We start from the raw sequence: 19931 nt of genomic DNA on the forward strand, positions 1-19931 counted from the left end.
TACGGGTCCATTTGATTCCATTTGTACAATCTCTGCATTACATTAACTCTGGATTCCACCGTGTGGCTGTCTGTTAACGACGAGAGAGAAACAGGCAATCTATTATGAAGAGGTTGCAAAGTGGGATTTGCAACTACAGTGCGTGTGTGTGTGTGTGTGTGTGTGTGTGTGTGTGTGTGTGTGTGTGTGTGTGTGTGTGTGTGTGTGTGTGTGTGTGTGTGTGTGCACGCGCGTGTGTTTGTGACTGTGTATGTGTGTGTGTGTGTGTGTGTGTGTGTGACTGCGGGTGCATGCATGTATTATCGTGAGGATTATTGCTAGCAGTCGTGTGTGACAGTCTGCAATGTGTGGTGTGTGTGTGTGTGTGTGTGTGTGTGTGTGTGTGTGTGTGCGTGTGTGTGTGTGTGTGTGTGTGTGTGTGTGTGTGTGTGTGTGTGTGCACGTGTGTGTCTTCAGGCAAGCGAGAAGCTCAAGGCACTCTGTCATGGAGCAGCAGAGTCTCGACAGGCCCTGGCATGCAGTGAGCTCACCTACAAATGCACTGGAGTCACACCATACACCCAAATACCAAAGCACCGCCTCTCTCTACCAAAAGAGTACTCAATAAGTCAGCATCTAATGTGAGGGGGGAACGTGTAGCGAACATGCCCGGTCACAAGAGGAGGGCCACCAGGTTCTCTGATGCGTGCGGTGAACAAAGTCGCCCTTCCGGGGGCCTCCTCCTCCTCTCGTTCTCATCCTTGCCTTGAAGATGCTAATCCATCACAGTCGAGGAGGAGGCCTTGGCCCGGTCTTTGATCAATCACGTCAATTCTGACAGGCCCTTTCCGACGACAATAAAGGGCCCCGTCTGGCCCAGGACATAAAACGGGTTGTGTCGCAACTACAAAGTCAAGTGCTTGAATTATGGCAGCAGATCATATCTGAGCTGGAGATAAGACAAAGGACGATAATGAATAAATGATTGATCGGAAATCTACCTGGTGCAACAGACTAAGGTACTTAGTAGTGAAGGTACATTCACTGTTCATAAACCTAGGCGTCAGTCTGCAAAAAAACAAAAAGTTAATGTATTTACTTTTTTAACCACATGAACACCCCTTTTCTGGGCATGTCATAAATTAGGCAAACATTCAGTGTTAATAGCCAAACATTCGGTGAAAATAGCAGATCTACAAGCTAGATCTACGCATCTCACAATGTGACACGTCGTCAGCGGGATCCGATGGTAATTCCGACGGAGAATTAGTCCGACATGCGGGAACAACTGTCGGACTAGCGCTCCCGTGCTTGTGGTTATGGTTAGGTTAGGGTTTGAGGTAGGTTGTCGGTCTAATGACTGTCGGACCAATAATAGTGTCGAAACTAAAGCCTGTACCCGTCGTCAGCTTGTAGATCGGCTATTTTCAGCGAAGATATTTGGTGTCGAGGGGAAAAAGGAGGGGGCCAAGAATAGAGCTGGGAGCCCAGTCAATGAAGTATATGGTCTAAGTAGTTCATGATATATTCCACAGGAAACTATGGGCAGAGAGAGGAGACATGACACGTGCAAGACAAGAGGGCAGTCAGATTCAAACTCATGTCCTAATCCTCACGGCTGAGAGGAGCACTAACTGGTTCATCCACCAGGCACCCTTCTTGTTTACCGGTAGTTTATTTATTTATTGTCTTAGTTAAAATTATTTAAATCCACCAACACGTGCATTTTGTCACTCATAGCTGCAGCCATGAAGCACGTTCCCAGATTCGATAGCAGGCGGTTTCAAGGTCAGGGCCGATGTTGTGACATGCACAAGAGAGCATTCCTTCCATGACTGAGGAGCTGCATTAGCCAAAGGGAGAATTCCAGCACACAATGATGATACATAACGCCCATGATAAATACCAAACGCTTCCCACAATAATGGGATCATGTGCATTTTCGTTCAACCTGTGGTTATTATACAAAGTGTAAACAGTGACTACGGTAAAAAATGCTGCTTTAAAATAATAAACACCTTATGGAAACTACATCCAGGCTTCCGACAGAAAACCAAAATGGCCGAGGACAGATAGTCGGCAAGAGAACGACCTTACCTTTGCAGGTGTCCTCGGATGCTTCGTAGCCGGCTTTGCATTGGCACTGCCCGACGGGCACCACCCACTCGCCGTCCACGGTGCAGTAGATGCGTGGCAGCTCCTCGCTGACAGCGTTATCGATGCACACCCCGTTCACCTCCCTGAGCGCTTGGTTCTCGCCCCCTGCCACCGTCTCCGGGAAAGCGGCGAGGCTCTTCACTGTGGCGGGGCAGATTTTGTAGTACACCCTGACAGAGAGCAGAGCCATGCAGGCGCCGATGTCCTGGAAGCCCAGGTAGAAGCCTTTCCTTGACAGGTTCTCCACCACGCGAGTCTCCGTGTTGATGTGCAACTCGCTCTTGCTGGTGATCTCGTCGGGCGCGATGGTGGCGACCTTCCTGAACTGGCCCTTGCGAAAGGTTGTCCCGACGTCGGCGTCCGACTCGGAGGCGAAGAGGTTGAAGGTTTCCTTGCAGGTGAGCGAGGCGCCGTCGAATGAATTGCAGTCACGTACGATGAACTGGAGCTCCACGAAGACGCGGGAGGCCGTCGGGCGCCGCTGTATGAAGGTGGTGCGGAGCCAGTTGTCCTGCTCACGTTCCCCGACATTGCAGACAGAGTATGAGTAGAACTGGGAGCCATTCATGGTCTTCTGGACCACCTCCCACTGAAAACAGAACATACAAGAGGAAAAGGTTAGAGACATACACCACCACACTGATCCTTGAGGAACCCCTAAGTGTAATGGGCTGAACCGGACTAAAACATTGTGTTTGGGGCAACTCCACATTATGGCAATGAATATTACTAAGCATCCATCTTGGTGTGTCTTTCTCAAGAAAGCTTTTTTGTAACATAATTTCTGAGCTTCCATTGATTATAAGGTATATTCGTGACAATAAACATTGAAGAGATGCAGAGTTAATAATTGCTGTACATAAACTAAATGCTGCCACAGACATTTTTGAAACAAAATTCTACCAGCATGCTTTCACGTAACATTGGTTGCAGAAAAGCACTTGGCCCCCACAGGGGCAGAGCCTGTGGTTTGCTCTCTGCATGTTGCCACTATGCTATTAATTAAAGGAATGTGCTTTGTTGGCTGAGTGTGTGGCACTGCATATAAACTTGATGTGTAACAGGAGAACCAACGCCTCTATAAAACTGCTACTGAACTTTTTTTTTAATAAGGGGTATTTAAAATGAGCAAATATGAGCTAAAATGATAATCATCATAAAGAGTCATAAAGGGTTATAACATGGCTAACTGTGTAATAAAACTAGTATTCTCACCAACGATGATTCAGACTAAAACTATCGTGCACAAAAGATAAAGCTTACATCAAATTATGCAGCAGTGAAGGTGAGTAACATTATCTTCAAGAAAGTTAGAGGAGTCGAGTGTGTCAAAATTGCAAGCATGCCCAAGCATGCCTTTTAATTCAGCAGCATGCTACAATGAGCCAATACACATAAAACAAATTTGCGTGAGACTGAATGGCCATTTAGCCTACTATGGAACCATGAATTTTAACATACTTTCACAAAATGACCATAGCAATTGGATGTAATGATGCAGCTCTAAAGATAGACATTTTTCCCCTGGTAAGGAAAAGCTAGGTTGGACTGATTGGCTGTATCTATAACCCCTCCCCCCTAAGAGGCACCACATGCTGCAAACTTTAAAAGTTAATTGCACTCTAACATACAATTCTGGAGCTGAAGCCTTGCAACCACAAGAAGCCACAAGTATTCTCTGTATACAGCGAGCAGCCATTATGTGTCTATTCCTTGGTGCAGCCCAAACATATGCTCTGCAGTCAACTCAACCCCCCTGATCAATTATTCTCCGACCCCTTCCCACATTCATGCTGAACCAACCAGTCATTAGCCCTTCAGTACCAAACTTCCAAAGATACCTGACAATGATGAGGGGAGGATGAACAGCTAACCACACAACAGTCACATGGGCACATATTTTGAGACACGAATGCAGTGGAGTGGAACAGTATAAGTTATGATCATGCTTTTTGTGATGTCTGTGATGCATGCAAGTATTTCCAGGCAAATTCCCCAAAGGATAAATCTGGCTCCTGCCTGGTTGGGTACATAATACATTACTTACCCCTTGCTTCTCTCCCTGTTCGAGGGGGGGCCATGTTAACCAGCCCAGTTCACTCCCTGCTGCCTTCATATCCAACAACACCTCTGCACAGATAAAAGCACATATTCTATCAATGACAAATAATGAACGTCCGTGCGTAAAGAAAAATGTGCTAGCCCGGCATAACCTTTAATATGATAGACAGTTACATGTTTTAACTATAGCTAATATTTGATAAAGTTGGCTACAATGCATCGCACTTTTTCTGGAAGGAAACTGAATAGGAGAAACCTTTCTTTCTTTGTAATCAAGAAACCAGCACCCATAGCAAATTGTATCAAACAGAATATAAAAAACGTATAGGCTTAACTATAAAAGTGAATTGAAAATGGTTATCCACGAGGTGGAGGAAGGACGGCAGTGCCCGACTGACGGGTAGACAAATAAATATAAAAGTGCCTACTAGTACTACCTCTACAACAACATTCCTTGACTTCTCCAAAGTTCCTCGTGTTTTTCAACCAGACGAACTCGAGTGTGCTGTGCCATGTGTCTAAAAGTTACTGGTGCCTGTCATTTCACTGACACCTTATGATATTGTAGGCTAATAATGTAAAACATCAAATCAGCAATAAAACATCGACAATAATGGCATATGTGATCGGGTAGGGACACATTTAATTATTTGGCAAATAATCTAACGTAGTTAGAAATGATCATACAAACAATAAATACAAATGAAATAGTTAGATAGCAATTTCCAGGTAGGCAACTACTTCCTCTATAGTTATCCTTCCTCACATGGCACGCGTGATAGGAGAGCAACACACACAGAGCAACTTATGCCTGGGAGAGAAAAAAAGTTAGCAAACTTTGAAGGAACTTTAAGTGAAGACCACTCACCTTCTGTAGATTGCAACGTAATAAATATACCGTTAATAAATACATATGAAAATAATAATCGTCCACAGAAATCCATTTTGTCCAACTTTTCTTCTTGTTCTCCCCCTTGCCTTCCTTTCCTGTGCGGGCTCAGTGCTGGGACCGTGCGGCTGGCCCTGCTGCATGGGTCGCTCTACTGAACTGAACTGGTGGTGAGAGTCGAGTGAGTGAGTGAGTGCGTCTGAATCGGAAGCCTCATTCACAAATGATGGGGGACGTCACGGACTCCGCCCGGTGGAATGTGTGTGTGTGTGTGTGTGTGTGTGTGTGTGTGTGTGTGTGTGTGTGTGTGTGTGTGTGTGTGTGTGTGTGTGTGTGTGTGTGTGTGTGTGTGTGTGTGTGTGTGTGTGCGTGCGTGCGTGCGTGCGTGCGTGCGTGTGTGCGTGCGTGCGTGCGTGCGTGTGTGTGTGTGTGTGTGCGGACTGATGGAGGCCATGCATGCATTGCATATCTATGTGCATGGATGCATGGGGGTGTGGCACATAGATGGGACTATAGGCCTACTACCGCTGGTTACAGATTAACTTTAATTGAAATACTCCATCGCGCAGGGGTGTCGAATAGATCGACGGATTCGATGCTCGCTTTCATGCCAAACAGATCTTGCTCACAAGCCTCACATCATCACGGCGACACGTCGCGACTATACTGGACTACCGCAAATTAGGCCCAGGTTCAGGGATCATCGCCATTATGCTTTCTTGTGGTGGACGTTTTTTTGTCAAAAATGTTTTTTGTCACGAGTGGACAATAATATTACCATAAACACAAAGAGATAGCCTAGCCCTGAATGACCATCTGTAACACTGACAATTACGGGTCTATTTGGTTCCATTTGGCATTTGTGCACTCTCAGAGACTAAATAAAAGATTAATAATAGAGTAAATAAAAGACACTATTCGGAGGAAAACTTGACATTCAGTAAAATTGGGGTTTCATGATCAAAATAAACATGTTGTGTAGAAAAATCACACCCTTGTGAAGTGAGGGGCGCTCTTATAATCTAGTCTATTGCTTCACTGTTAATGGGAATTTGTGTAGAACTGAAATAGCCAATTTGCTTACATATAGCCTATGTCCTATGAGATATGACGTAAATTCTCCGTTCATTGTCAATAGCATTTAATGTTTGTGTTAGAACAAAAATCTACACTAACTAAATATAGGAGGGGGGCTAGCGCCCCTCAAAAAGTAAATACAAAAATTGCTATGGACAAGTCTTTGCCACGGACAAATATGACAAATATTTTGTGCTATAGGGGCACCCAGATTTGTGTTTAAACTGGCTAGCAGATTGTGAGTTTATGCTATCAAATATCCAGTGGTGGCAAGTAACTAAGTACTTTTACTTAAGTACTGTACCTAAGTACAATTTTGGGGTATTTAAATTATTTCCAATTTCCAGTAGGCTACTTTTACTTCTACTCCACTATATCTCATAATCTCAGAGCCAAAATTTCACTACAATTATTCAAAAACTTTAGTTACTAGTTACTTTGGTGATTTGAAAACATACATTTACAACACGACGCATTGTGAGCTTGTAGATCTGCTATTTTCAATAGATTTTGTACACATATTGCACATTGAGTACTTTTACTTTTAGTACTTTAAGTACATTTGATGCCGATACTTTTGTACTTTTACTCAAGTACATGTTCAAGTCCGTACTTTTACTTGTAACGAAGTAGTTCTAAATTGCAGTATTGGTACTTTTATACTTAAGTAAAACAATTCAGTACTTTTTCCACCACTATCAAATGTAGGGGGTTAAATGGTCAAACTGATTTTGATGCTATAGCTATTAACTCATTTTGCTGGAGACCCCCTGGAACCCCCTCACAAACCCCTGGGCTCTGTGAGTCCCTCCCAGCAGACCCCATGAGGACCACAGATATAGCCTACCCTACCTATAATTTTTTATAGGCCTGGCCAGCCATGGACTATAGACTTGCGTGCAAGGAGATATTGATTTGGAATTGTTTGCGTGTTGAATGTGGCTGAGGAGGGGGAACGGGGGCAGGAACCCCCCTGAAATTATGCCCCTTTGTTGTAAGAGTCCCCAACATACAGAGTTACAATCAACATGACAGGCAGAGAGAAATGTATTCATATAAGCATAATAGCGGCTCTGAATAGCAGAATTAAAAAAGTACAGCTGGCCTACTAAATATCCTGTCAGAAATGATAGAAAGCATTCCAAATATGTTGTGCCCCGCCAAGCCATTAGATAAAAAGCGGTCAAATTATCAGTAAAGGGGGGGGGGGGGGGGAGTTTAATCTAGTCTTTATTCTCAGGGGGCATTAGGGAGTGTGAGAGAGAGGGAGAGAGGGTAGCTAATGCTTCAGTTAGAACGAATATGGGGAATTGCGAAAAGTCCCTTACCTAGCAACTAGTGCTCAATGGAATTCTGGTGTCAAGCTTTATCTGACTTACTCTCATTGTTTGTTGCCCACTGTAAGTCTGTAACTATGGTAAAACCTTGAGCAATGCCTGTGAGAACGATAAAGGGAGCTTTATTTTATGTCTTGCTCTATAAATAAATCCCCCCCTTTGTAAATGGCTGAATGCTGCAGCCAGAGGGTTGTACGGTACCTGATCCATTACTATAAGATTTCTTTTTTCTCAGTAAGTGTTTACCTTTGAGCGCCGTGCCTTGTCGCCACAATAGGTGATTACAATACAGTGTGTCATTGATTTGGCATGGGCCTCTCCAACACACACAAATACGCACGCACACACGCACTCAGGCTCACACACCTGTGATGCCGACACCGCGGGAAAAATGGGATTGTCCTGTCCCTGTCAGATGCCTCGTCCCAACCCCATCCACCCACTGCCCTGCCCTGCCCTCCCTCCCTCCTTCAATCTCTCAATCCCCCCCCCCCCCCCCCCCCTCCCTTCTCATAGCCTTGAGGCTTTAGTTTCACAAAGCCCCTCACACCAGGAAAAATGCCTTGGGTCTCAGCAGGCTTTTGAACCCCTAAATCCCCCCAGCCGTGCTCTCACTTCACGCGCAAGACCGTGCACCCTCTTCTTGCGCCTCTGGCTTTCCCCAGGTCTGAGGAACCGCGGGGACACCCATTTACGGACCCAATGTTTGACGAGACAGGAAAATACTGAAAAGAGTGAGAAAGAGGGCAGAGGGAGGGAGAACAAGGAGAGAAGGAAAGGCCGAGAACAAGAGAAACAAAGGATAAAAGAAAGAAAGGAGGCGTTTCAAGACAATAATAGAGGGAGACAGAAAGAGACGTCACCCGGTAGCTCATCTTGGTTGCAACTCCTCAAATTTAAAGCCGCAGTCCGGAACTTATTCAAATGAATACGATTTTATTTTAACCAATGGTATAGAGCATATTATTACAATTTAACTAGTACATCTGAAATAGTAGGGGTGGTCTCTCTATTCTTCCATTGATTTTTATTTTATTTTATTTCATTTGGAGTCAGGTAAATCACGAACCTATATACTGGTTGACTTGTAGTTGTAGCCCTGCTTGCCAGCTCAGAAACCCATCAAATCTTCCTTGGCCAATTGGAAATTCCTTCTTGAATGAGCGGTTGATGTTAGGTCTCCCGTGCGAGGAGACCTGAATTTGAATCCCAGCTAGGATATAATACCTAAAGATTGCAACTTTATTATGGGACTTTTTTTGTGTGAGTCTAAAATAAGGGATGCCTGCGGGGTCATCGTATGTGTATTATCTGAGCTGGAAAGTCTTGTTGAATATGCATTGTTCTTTGTAATGCAGCACTAAAAGCTAATGCAGGATGTAAACCGAGACCTGGGTGGATTGGGGGGGCTGTGTGTTTAAGAGGGGGGGGGGGGGGGGCTGGTTGGGAGGGCTGCCAAGCACAGGTGTAAAGGCAACTCCAGCAGCGGTGGAGAGAGGCAAACAGCAGGCCCATTGTTTCAAATTCGACCCCATGTGCATGCATGAATGCACGCGAACACACATGCACTTGTGTGTGCACAGACATGCCCACGCACGCCTATAATGCGCACGCACACACTCACATGCCTCGCACATGTACACAGAGAGACTGACACGCACATGTAGATGCAAACTCGACAAGGCCCTCGCTCTTTCACTCACTGGAGAGTACATATGGGACTCTGGGAGCACAGTCAGACACATGCGCACACACATAGCGACAAGTGTGGCCTGGGCCATGTGTGAGAACAGGATATAGGGCTCATCTGTTAGTCTGATTACCCATAAAGCCTGGTGCTTCCATCCCCTTCAAATTATCCCCAACACCTGATCCTGTTGATCTACACATCTACGCAATGTGTTTCTGGATGAATGGGGGAAGTTCTTCCATGTGCCTTGACAGATTTACTGCTATCTGCAAGCCATGTCTTACAGGCACACGCGGTTATTGTCAGGTAAATAGCAAATCACCTGCCAGGTAGAAAAGAATAATGTACCAGGAGCGTTTGAGGCCAACTGTACTTTGACATGAAAAAGGATATATGTACTGTATATGGTACATTGTTTACATAGCCTTCACACCAAACATGGCACTCTCGTCAGTCAACATGTAAACTGTGCACTAAGCATGTGTGCAGAAGGCGGCTGAATTTGGATAAATCAACGTACAATGGAGACATGTGTAAGTTGTATATATGATATGTGCATATGCGCTTGTGTGCAGCAATAAGCAAAAGCTGGTGGTGGTCATGGGGCCCTGGTGCCCCCCCCCCGTGTGTGTGTGTGTGTGTGTGTGTGTGTGTGTGCGTGCGTGCGTGCGTGCGTGCGTGCGTGCGTGCGTGCGTGCGTGCGTGCGTGCGTGCGTGCGTGTGTGCATGTGTAGGTGGGGGGCCAGTGAGCTAGGAGGCAACTGTGATGTAGGCCTATGTGTTGAGCTGTAATGTAAACCATCCATGTGTGGTTGGTTTGGATTTGGCTGTGCGGTCATTTGTGTTTCAAGCGACTTGAGTGGCCAATACTGAGAGGAAATGTTCAGTGGCAGCTGATGCTTAAAGTAATTGCAGAAGTTGTTAAGATTCATGGCGGGATTCTTTTCACTGTCAAATCTTTCTTTGCATTGCAGCCTATGTCCTTTTTCAGTTATTTCCTCATCACCAAACAGTATATATATACTATAAAATGATAGCTACCACAGCTACTACGGCCTCCGTCTTTTTAGTTTTCTTTACAATTCAAAGGAACAAAACTAAGAGTGTAAAGATTCCACTAGCAGCCCCTAGTGACTGTACTTATTCCTGACATCCAAAAAGACCAAAGTGGCTTGAACCAACTGACATTGCCATCCTTATTTGGGACCACACACTCTCACTAGGGCTAAAATGATCAAATAACTAAATACAAGTAAAGTATATGATTATCATTAGTGCGCCCCCCCCCCCCCCCCAGTACAGTACAATATAATGACCTCAAAATACAAGTTATTGTTTTGGGGGCAGCATGTTTAAAATGTTGGACTAAGTGTGAACAGACAAGCGCTCATCCTCTATTAAAATTGGCTAATGAGAGGGCGGGTGGGCGTACCACGGCCATGTCGCTATGACTCAGACATAACCGTGAACGACACATCCAATATGCCCATATATAGACATACTTATACATACATGGAGATCGGTTGTCCAGATCCGACAGCTATGCCCATACTGGTCATGTGTATATTCGCGACCGACCAACTTCAAACTCAGAGCACATATTGGCGAGGACTCGAGGGAGTGTGGTGCCCGCCACAGAGTCGTTGTCCAGTACAGTTGTCCAGAACCACCGATCAGACCGATATATGCAGTGGTGGAAAAAGTACTTTAAAAGTATTTTATTACTTAAGTAAAAGTATCACTACTGCAATGTAGCACTACTCCGTTACCAGTATAAGGCCCGACTCACATACCTTTTGATCTAGCATACAACATTGATGCATGCTAGATGTAAGCAAGATGTAAGTGTCATGGCCGCTATGATACAAAAGAATGGGGAAGAGAATCATTATTACTTCATGTCAAATGTCAAAAATATTTCTATCATCTGCAACAACTGTGCAGCGATTGTGAATAAAAGGGAAATTGGAAACACAAGCCACAAATAATTTCACAATTCTTCAGCAGCTAGGAAAATTAAAGAAGGAACTGAAATCTGCCCCATATTAAGTACAATTACCGTGCATGAAACTTGACCATGTGATGCCATTAGCATTAAGTTGACTGTATGCAAACTTAGAAAAGACATTTGCTGACAAATCACAAATCATTTCTCTTTTCCAGCCAACAGTGAATTGAAACTTCAACCATGTGTCTTTTAAAAAATGAAACTTAATCAAGTGAGTCCCATATACGATTGACGTTTCCTTTAGACGAAGGCCGATGCATACCTTTCTAAGGTCGGCGACAGGACAAAAAGTGCAATTGTTTGGAAGGAGATCCATGATAATTAAAAAAAAGTTTAGGTCATTAGACCTTCATCAGGACCTAACGACCAAACGTCAACGTAATAAAGAGCAACTTTATTTTAAGTCCCAGACAGTATGATTTTATTATCCGAGACAGTATGATTTTATTATCCAAGATCCCCTTCTAAATGTTTGCATCACTATAATTAGGTAATAAGACGTAGAAGTAGGTTGGTTTTCAATGTCTGGTGGTGATAGATCTCACCATCCTTGGAAAATGTCTAAGAAGACTGTGTGTGTGTGTGTGTGTATGTGTGTGTGTGTGTGTGTGTGTGTGTGTGTGTGTGTGTGTGTGTGTGTGTGTGTGTGTGTGTGTGTGTGTGTGTGTGTGTGTGTGTGTGTGTGTGTGTGTGTGTGCGTACGTGCGTGCGATGACGACACAATGTCAATTAATGTAATTTCTCTTAGTTTCTTTAGTTTCTTTTAGTTTAGTTTATTCGTTATTGATATGCACAAAGGAACACCCCAAGTGTCTTCTGGATAATTCTTTTTTTTAATAAAAACTTCTACACTTCACATCGAAAGATCTCGATCTGATACAAGAAATCCACCTCACCTTGGATGAGAATCATGACACAAGCTCACAATAACTTCTGGAAACCACCTCCTCTGCCCTTCCTCTCATATAGCCAATAAAGGGCATCGGGCCTTGCAAATCGACTACCCATCCCTGGCAGGGGGAAGAGAAATGCAGAGCGGAGTGGATCCACCTCGCTATTCATTCTGCTCGTTATCACAACATTATCTCAACATTCCAATGCCCTGAGCTGGAACGTGCTCACATTCACAGACGACGCCTTCGTGTTTTTTCTTTTAATATCGGAGACATGGGTCAAGCTAGAAGAAAGAGGGGGGTGCTGAGCGCAGATGTTCCGTTTGCTCACCCAAGTAGAATGGCCTAGTCCTCGAGGCTCTCTCCTGCTTCCATGTATCAAGTGACCCACCAGCTTAAATGCCATTGTGGACGTTTAGGGAAGCACGGCGGAGAGAGTGAGAGAGTGGAGAGCACTCTGAATGAGTGAGATGGATTCCTGGCGGGGGCTGCAGTGAAGGGCCCCGAGGCTCAGCGTTATAGTGAGAACGTCCATTGAGCCACCTGTTGATTCAGTTCCAAATGACCCTACCGGGGCCAAGTCATATCGGATGGGATGGAGAGTGGGAGGAAAACAGAGATGTATGTGAGGGTGTAGGGCGCCGTGTGTGCGTGCGTGCGTGCGTGCGTGCGTGCGTGCGTGCGTGCGTGCGTGCGTGCGTGTACACATGTCTATTCTTCGGTGTAACTCGCTGACACTGTGTATGTATGAACAAAATTTGAAGTTTTACTCGAAAGTTGTTTCTTCCTTATGGCAACATTTTGCTATTGTAAAGCACTTTGTAACCCTCTTTCGAAAAAGCATTTTGTATAATATTGGATTGTATTATTATTATCTTTATTAGATATCAGCACTGTAAATTATTTTGATCAACCTATACATATTGACTATGTATGGCATGCTATAGATTAACTACACATTCATATATGCCCACTTCATTGATAGGTTGTACATGATACGTCTACTAGATTAGTCTATTAATAGTTCATAAATTATGCTAACTTGGGTCGGAGTCTGACATTTTGTACATGGTACATTTTGTACATGTAGCCTAGGTAGTGATTGTGCTTCAGTAAAATAATGCCCCTCAGCCTCTGTGGAGTTCTCCTTGCAGCGAGGCCTCCAATAGTCCTGTTAAACAGTGATGTCACCACCAATAGCACCTGTCCTGAGGGGTGTTGGGAGTCTGCTGCCCCCTTCAAGCCCCCATAGCGGTTTGTGGTTTGCTGAGGCAGGCACGTCAGGCATGTCTAACCCCCCCCCCCCCCCCCCTTCCCCCCCAAACACCATTTGTTCCTACGCCTCCTAGTACTGCAGAACAGTCACACCAAAGAAAGTGTTGGGACAGCTGAGGTGCGTGGGTGCTCGTATGTCTGTGTTTGCATGTCTGCAGCACACTCACCGTCAGCCAGGCGGACGGATCTTGATGAAAAAATGTCTGTGTGATGTTTTGGCATGATTCATAATCGTTGCTGTCAGGCAGAAACCTTGTATCTCCATATTTCATGATGAGTTATTTTTCTAAAATGAATGCTCCATTTATATAAATTGTTGAATGACTGTCACGCAAAAGTTTTTTAACGTTTTTAAATTGATCATTGTGAGCTTGTAGCTGTTTTTAGAGTAAACAAAGTTTTCTTTGACCATTTGTGCAAAATAAGGACACAAGGTTGAAAGAAAGGTGCTGTAAGTTATATTTGTGGTTAAATCAACGAAAGGTTTATTGTTAAAGGACGACTTCACCACTTTTCAACCTATAGGCTATATAATTGGTCCTCACTAATGGCTCATGGTTAAATACCACAATCTTTTCCTACTCAGTCCGTGTCTCATAGGAGGGCTGTGGGCAGTTCAGAAACCTGTCTTCCAGTGACATCATCAATGGGGAATCCAAGCAAATAGAAACTGCAGGCTTTCTATTCCTGACAAGTTGCAATGCGATAATGGAAGCCACGATAATAAAATAAATATGTATATTTTTCTTTCTTTTCAACATCTTTTTATTACATTTTAAACAAAAGCCCAGGGGCAGCCATAAATGTTGTCAAGTCACACATACAGTACATTACGGGAAACATTCACAGGAGTATCAAATAAGACACAGAAAATGGTAAATGGTAAATGGTGCATTTATATAGCGCCTTTATCCAAGGCGCTTTACAGAGATTGTGCATTACATTCACACATTCACACACACATTCACACACCGATGGCAGCGGAAACCATGCAAGGCACCAACTAGCACATCGGGAGCAATTAGGGGTTCAGTGTCTTGCTCAAGGACACTTCGACAGTAACTCTGGGGGAGCCCAGGTTCGAACTGGCAACCTTATCATAGCAGATAAAATACAGATTTTGTATTTGGTTGTGGTTTGGTGTCATGGTCTATATGGGCACACCACACTGTACAGTTTGTGTGTTGTGGTAGAATGCCATAAACGGGCCCCAGGGTCTTATAAAAGACTTTGTCAGAGCCAAAAACCTTAACAACTCCAGGACATCACTGACGGAGCACGGGCGGGGCAGAATCCTTCCATTTGAACAGAACGGCACGCCTAGCGAGCAATAAGGCAAAATCAACCATGCGGCACTCATGCCGAATGTTGGATAAAGAATGTTGGATAAAGTATTAAAAGAATGTTGGATAAAGTATTAAAAGAATGATCGATAAAGTATTAAACACATTCCCCCAAAATGGTTGTAATTTCGGACATCCAATACCGATGAATCAACACTGGAAGATGGGATTCTGAACTGCCCACAGCCCTCCTATGAGACACAGACCGAGTAGAAAATAATTGTGGTATTTAAGATTAGCGAGGACAAATTATATGAAGATAGGTTTAAAAGTGGAAAGTGCATGGTCCTTTAAAAAGGTCTACTGCATATTCTGATAGTATATTGCATCTTTGTTCAGTACACAGAGGCCTCTCCGACTGTCCAGCTCAACAGTAAACTGAGAATAAATCTTCGGGTGGGGAACCAATTTTGCTGAATAAGGAGAGAGAACAGATTAGCTTCAGTTTCACTGTGTTCCAATTCCAAATTTGTCTGCTAATTTCGTTTGTTGCATTACTTTTAAATTCCACTTATAATTCCACTTAAAATTCCGCTTATCCTGCATCCTGTATCCTGAGTTCTCTTTCCTGATTGGATAAAATTGGTATCCTGACCTGAAACTGTATTGTCTGTAATGTATGAATGAACTGGAGAGGGGAGACCCCTTTTACTGAGCAAACACGTTATTGCTATTGGAATATAGAGCTACAGTATGTAACACTTATTTTAACATCAAAATATCTATACATTTCATCCCCTTCATGTCTGTGGATTTTATAAATGTTTAACAAATGAAAGGTATAGAGCTAGAGCCTATAGTGCCTAAATAATAACTATAGTATCTATAATTTGTCTATTTCCTGAAATGTAACAGTTTAGTTATTACAAGTTGATTCACTCCTAAAAGATTGGTTGGGCGGGGGGGGGGGGGGGGGGGAAGAAGAGACATTCTTAAGCGATAGCATGTTTAATGTTGTAGAGAAGTTCAGCTATAAGCCCATAATCAGGTATCCTCCCTCCACATAACCCCAGGTATAATGAGAAGGGATGTATTGCTCAAAGGGGAGTTCTCGATGTAAATCAGCCCTATGTTCTGTGGTATGTGTGTGTGTGGGGGCAGAATAGCAACTCACCATGGTGTGATGGCATTGCTTCCTAGTTTACAGAAGAATGCAGGTGGAGCCATGGAACTGTTGTCTCCCTGCCAGAAGAAGAGGAAAACCTCGCCCCAGTCTTTAACCCTTTGCTATCTCGAGCTCTCCTAAAAAAAAAGACTTTTCCAGAAGGTAAAGCCCGACCAAAACACGCACGCACGCACGCACGCACGCACGCACGCACGCACACACACACGCACGCACACACGCACGCACACACACACACACACACACACACACACACACACACACACACACACACACACACACACACACACACACACACACACACACACACACACACACACACACACACACACACACACACACACACACACACACACACACACACACACACACACACTTTCTTCACTCTCTCAGAGTTAGTGTACACTGGTGCCATTGCAATGTTTAGAATGGCACCACCGCTGTTTAGACAACCAACCTGCAGCTGTGACACCCATAGGAGCAAGTGTGGGAATGCATGCATGCATGCATGCAGTGTGTGTGTGCGTGTGCGTGTGCGTGTGCGTGTGCGTGTGTGTGTGTGCGTGCGTGCGTGCGTGCGTGCGTGGTCATAGGCATGTTCCTTCGTGAGTACAATAAAGATACAAACAGACAATCTATCACACGCGTGAGCCATGCACATGCACCCGCGTATATGTCACTGTGCACACTTAGTGCCTACAAGCACAAGTGTATCCATTAAGCAGATGTCTTACTTGCCATATTAGAGAGTCACAGGTCATCGGCATAGAGATCATTGCTGCAGAGCTGGTGTGGTTGAACAAAGCAACACGTATGACAGCTGCTCAAATCAGTGCTGCTCTGTCAGGCCTCCTTCAGCAAAGAGCCTGTCCTTGCTTGTTTGATTTCTTTCAACACTCAGACATGCAGAACACCATAGAAACAAAACCTGTCTTTCTCCGCTCTCGTTCCACCTGGACAAGGCAGGTTGATTGGGCTTGATTATGCTCACGGGTGTGTGTGTGTGTGTGTGTGTGTGTGTGTGTGTGTGTGTGTGTGTGTGTGTGTGTGTGTGTGTGTGTGTGTGTGTGTGTGTGTGTGTGTGTGTGTGGGTGTATGGGATGATGGGAATGAGAGAGAGAGAGAAAGAGAGAGGGGGGGAGGAAGCGAGAGAGAGAGAGAGAGAGAGAGAGAGACCAGAAGAAATGGAAAGAGAGAGAAAATATGATTTATGACTGAACTATGATTTATATGTTTGCTTGTAACTATTTTAAGGCATACCTACGTGACTCATTCACTGCAAATGGCCGATCAACTTAAACGTTATTGTCATGTTTTCAGGTGTAAAAGTATCAGTGAAAGTACTAGTTTTTATTCCTTTTTTGCAAGTTAGTTCAGACAGGCAGTTCAGTCAAAAGTCCAGAAACAGCAAACACAAATACATCGATCAAAGGAGAGGGTACAAAAAATAAGATGACACAAAAATACACAAAACACAAAACAAATACATATCTGATATGGCAAATAATGTTAGTCAATAGTACCGCCACCAGCAATCGTGGCTTCGGAAGGAAGGTGCATTCCAGCCCTGTCCACTCCAATCCCCATTAGGGGGACAGAGCACGGGTCTGATCACTGCTTCCCTCCCATTCCCCTTAGGGAAATGTAAAGTCTTCAACCTATGAGATAAACGCAGCACAGGCTCTGTCAAATTTCTCCTGTGAATCGTGGACATTATATCTAATTCTCTCCAGCTTTAACATATACAGGACTTCTTGAATCCACTGGGCCGCAGAGGGAGGTTTTTTTAGTATGAGCCCTCGGGCCAGCAGTGAGGCGAAAGCAATAGATCTCCTTAGTTGGCCCGAAAGGCCTATGGTGTGATTACCCCCAGGATAGCAGTATAAGGATTAGGGCTTAGTGCCATATCTCCCATTGATGAGAAGCATTCAAAAACTCCGGACCAGAAGTCTGTCAATAGTCTACAGGACCAGAACATGTGGCCGAGAGATGCAGGAGAATGTGACATCTTGGGCAGTTGGAGCTAACCGACGGGGGAGTAGTGCAGTCTAGGAAATATTTTAAATTGTATCAAATTCTGTCGCACACAAAAGTTAATTAGAGAAATACTTGAGCTCCAAATTTCCTCTGGAATTTCCACCCCAAGATCTAATTCCCATGCTAATCTACTATTATTGTTCCAGTGAAAGTACTTAATTATCTCTGAATGTTTTGCGGTTTAAAGAAAAGTAAATGTAAAGAATAGAAACAAAGTCACACAACAAAACGGAACAATGCCAAATGTACAATGTACAAAGCGAGAAACATTCGCTGCAGCTGATAGGCCTGTACCACAACAGACCATTGTGAGAGACATTAGCAGCAGATATCAAACATAATATAAGTGTATAACATAAGTGACAGAGCCAGTGCAGCAGCAGTGGTGGTGGTGTGTAATCATAGTCATATAAAGTTATTAGAATACCTGTGTGACGGACGGTGTGTGTCTACAACAGTGGTAATCTCAACCAGTGGTTCCAGCTGGTCCCCAGCCAAATGATGAGTTGTATAGCCAAATGGACCCTTATAGATCTTTAACAGTTGATAGTGTAAAATTAAACCAAATGGACCCTTACGGGTCCATTTGGTTTAATTTCACACTCTCAAATTATTGTTAAACATCTGCATAACTTAAGTTACACAATCAGAGAATGTGGCGGAATTGTTGTTTTGATCGTTGCCTCTTGCCTGTCATCTCCCCTATGGTACCAACATCAATACAGCATGGACATGTGGATTATATTCTTTAGTTTTGGGTCTGAGTTAGCTAAATGTCATCAAATGGTGACAATTTTGGCTCAAATGCAGAATAAATAATGGGCCTTGATATGAAAAGGGTTGAAAACCACTGGTCTACATTAAGACTGTCTCAGGGCTCAGGGTCCACCACGCCTCAGGCCAGGTTCATGCTGGTCCACTGCATCTCAGTCAGGAGCAGGACTTATAAGGTGAACAGAAAGCGGGCACTTGCGCAATCTCATTTATTGACAGGGTGCAGGCAAAAGAAAACAAAAAAAACATTATGTTTCGATGTTGCTACATCTTTCTGCAAGGCTCAGGGCTTATTCAACAGCCAAATGGTTGACAGACAGGTGGAAACTGCTCCATACTCTGGTGGAATGGCTTTTGTAATACATGCCGTAGGGCAGGCATTGCTTGCCTGGCCCCAGCCATGCTGGGGTACAGACTGTGGCTGCAGGGTGGTGAGTGTGAGATGATCTCCACCTTGGCACATTATAGTTTAATGCTTTTGATGGGCATTTTTCAGTTAGTTTTCATCCATACACCAATATTTACGATGCATTGAAAGTGGAAACGCCTCTTTCTTACTGTTTCAGCTTGCATTTCATCATGAGGTCAATATTACAATTTTTTTTAAACCAGAAAGTAAAGGTTGTACTTTTCCCATCCACAGATTTTATTCCAATGACATCACTCCTCAGCCTCAACTTCCTCGACTTCTTTCAGAGACACAGAGAAGACTGATCAGATTACATTAGTCCTACAACATTGTATGGAGGTATTATAATGTTGGAAATACTGATAGTGTCCCTTTAAGACCACACATGTTGCTTCTGAGGGGGACCTGTGCAGTTTTGTGCAGCATCAGATGAAGCAAGCGGTGCTAAATCTTTATAGCCATTTGGGACATTGTGTTTTGGATCAAGTAGCCTATGCTAACTCTTCGACAAAGGCATAAATCTGAGCTCTACTGTATGTGAAACGAGACTTTGTTAATTGCCTAAATCCCTGGTCGAACCACAGTTCAGCCATCAATCATAACATGGCTGAGGTTTGAGGGGAGCAGTTTGTGATATTCCTGTAAACAGAATCTAAGCTTGTGTACACACTGTATGCTCAGCAATGTAAGCCAGCTGAACAATAACCTTTTCAACACACACACACTCGCACCGGCGTGCGTGCGTGCGTGTGTGCGTACGCGCACACACACACACACACACACACACACACACACACACACACACACACACACACACACACACACACACACACACACGCCTTATGTTGAACAATGGAGAAGAACACTAGTACCCATTGG

General features: G+C 44.1%; 1 protein-coding gene across 1 annotated transcript in view; it reads right to left on the reverse strand.

Moving 5' to 3' along the window:
* The window catches only part of epha2b (eph receptor A2 b), a 42682-nt gene extending 37437 nt beyond the window's left edge, over positions 1-5245 (reverse strand). Inside the window, exons 1-3 of the mRNA XM_083770043.1 lie at positions 5066-5245; positions 4184-4266; positions 2077-2725 (exon numbers count right to left, since the gene is read on the reverse strand). Of these exons, the coding sequence (XP_083626169.1) occupies positions 2077-2725; positions 4184-4266; positions 5066-5141 (808 nt within the window). The 5' untranslated portion in view covers positions 5142-5245. The remainder of the gene's footprint in view (positions 1-2076; positions 2726-4183; positions 4267-5065) is intronic.
* Positions 5246-19931: the final 14686 nt, after the last annotated feature.

Source organism: Protomyctophum parallelum (assembly GCF_964188405.1).
Source record: "Protomyctophum parallelum genome assembly, chromosome: 7".
Taxonomy (NCBI): Eukaryota; Metazoa; Chordata; class Actinopteri; order Myctophiformes; family Myctophidae; genus Protomyctophum; species Protomyctophum parallelum.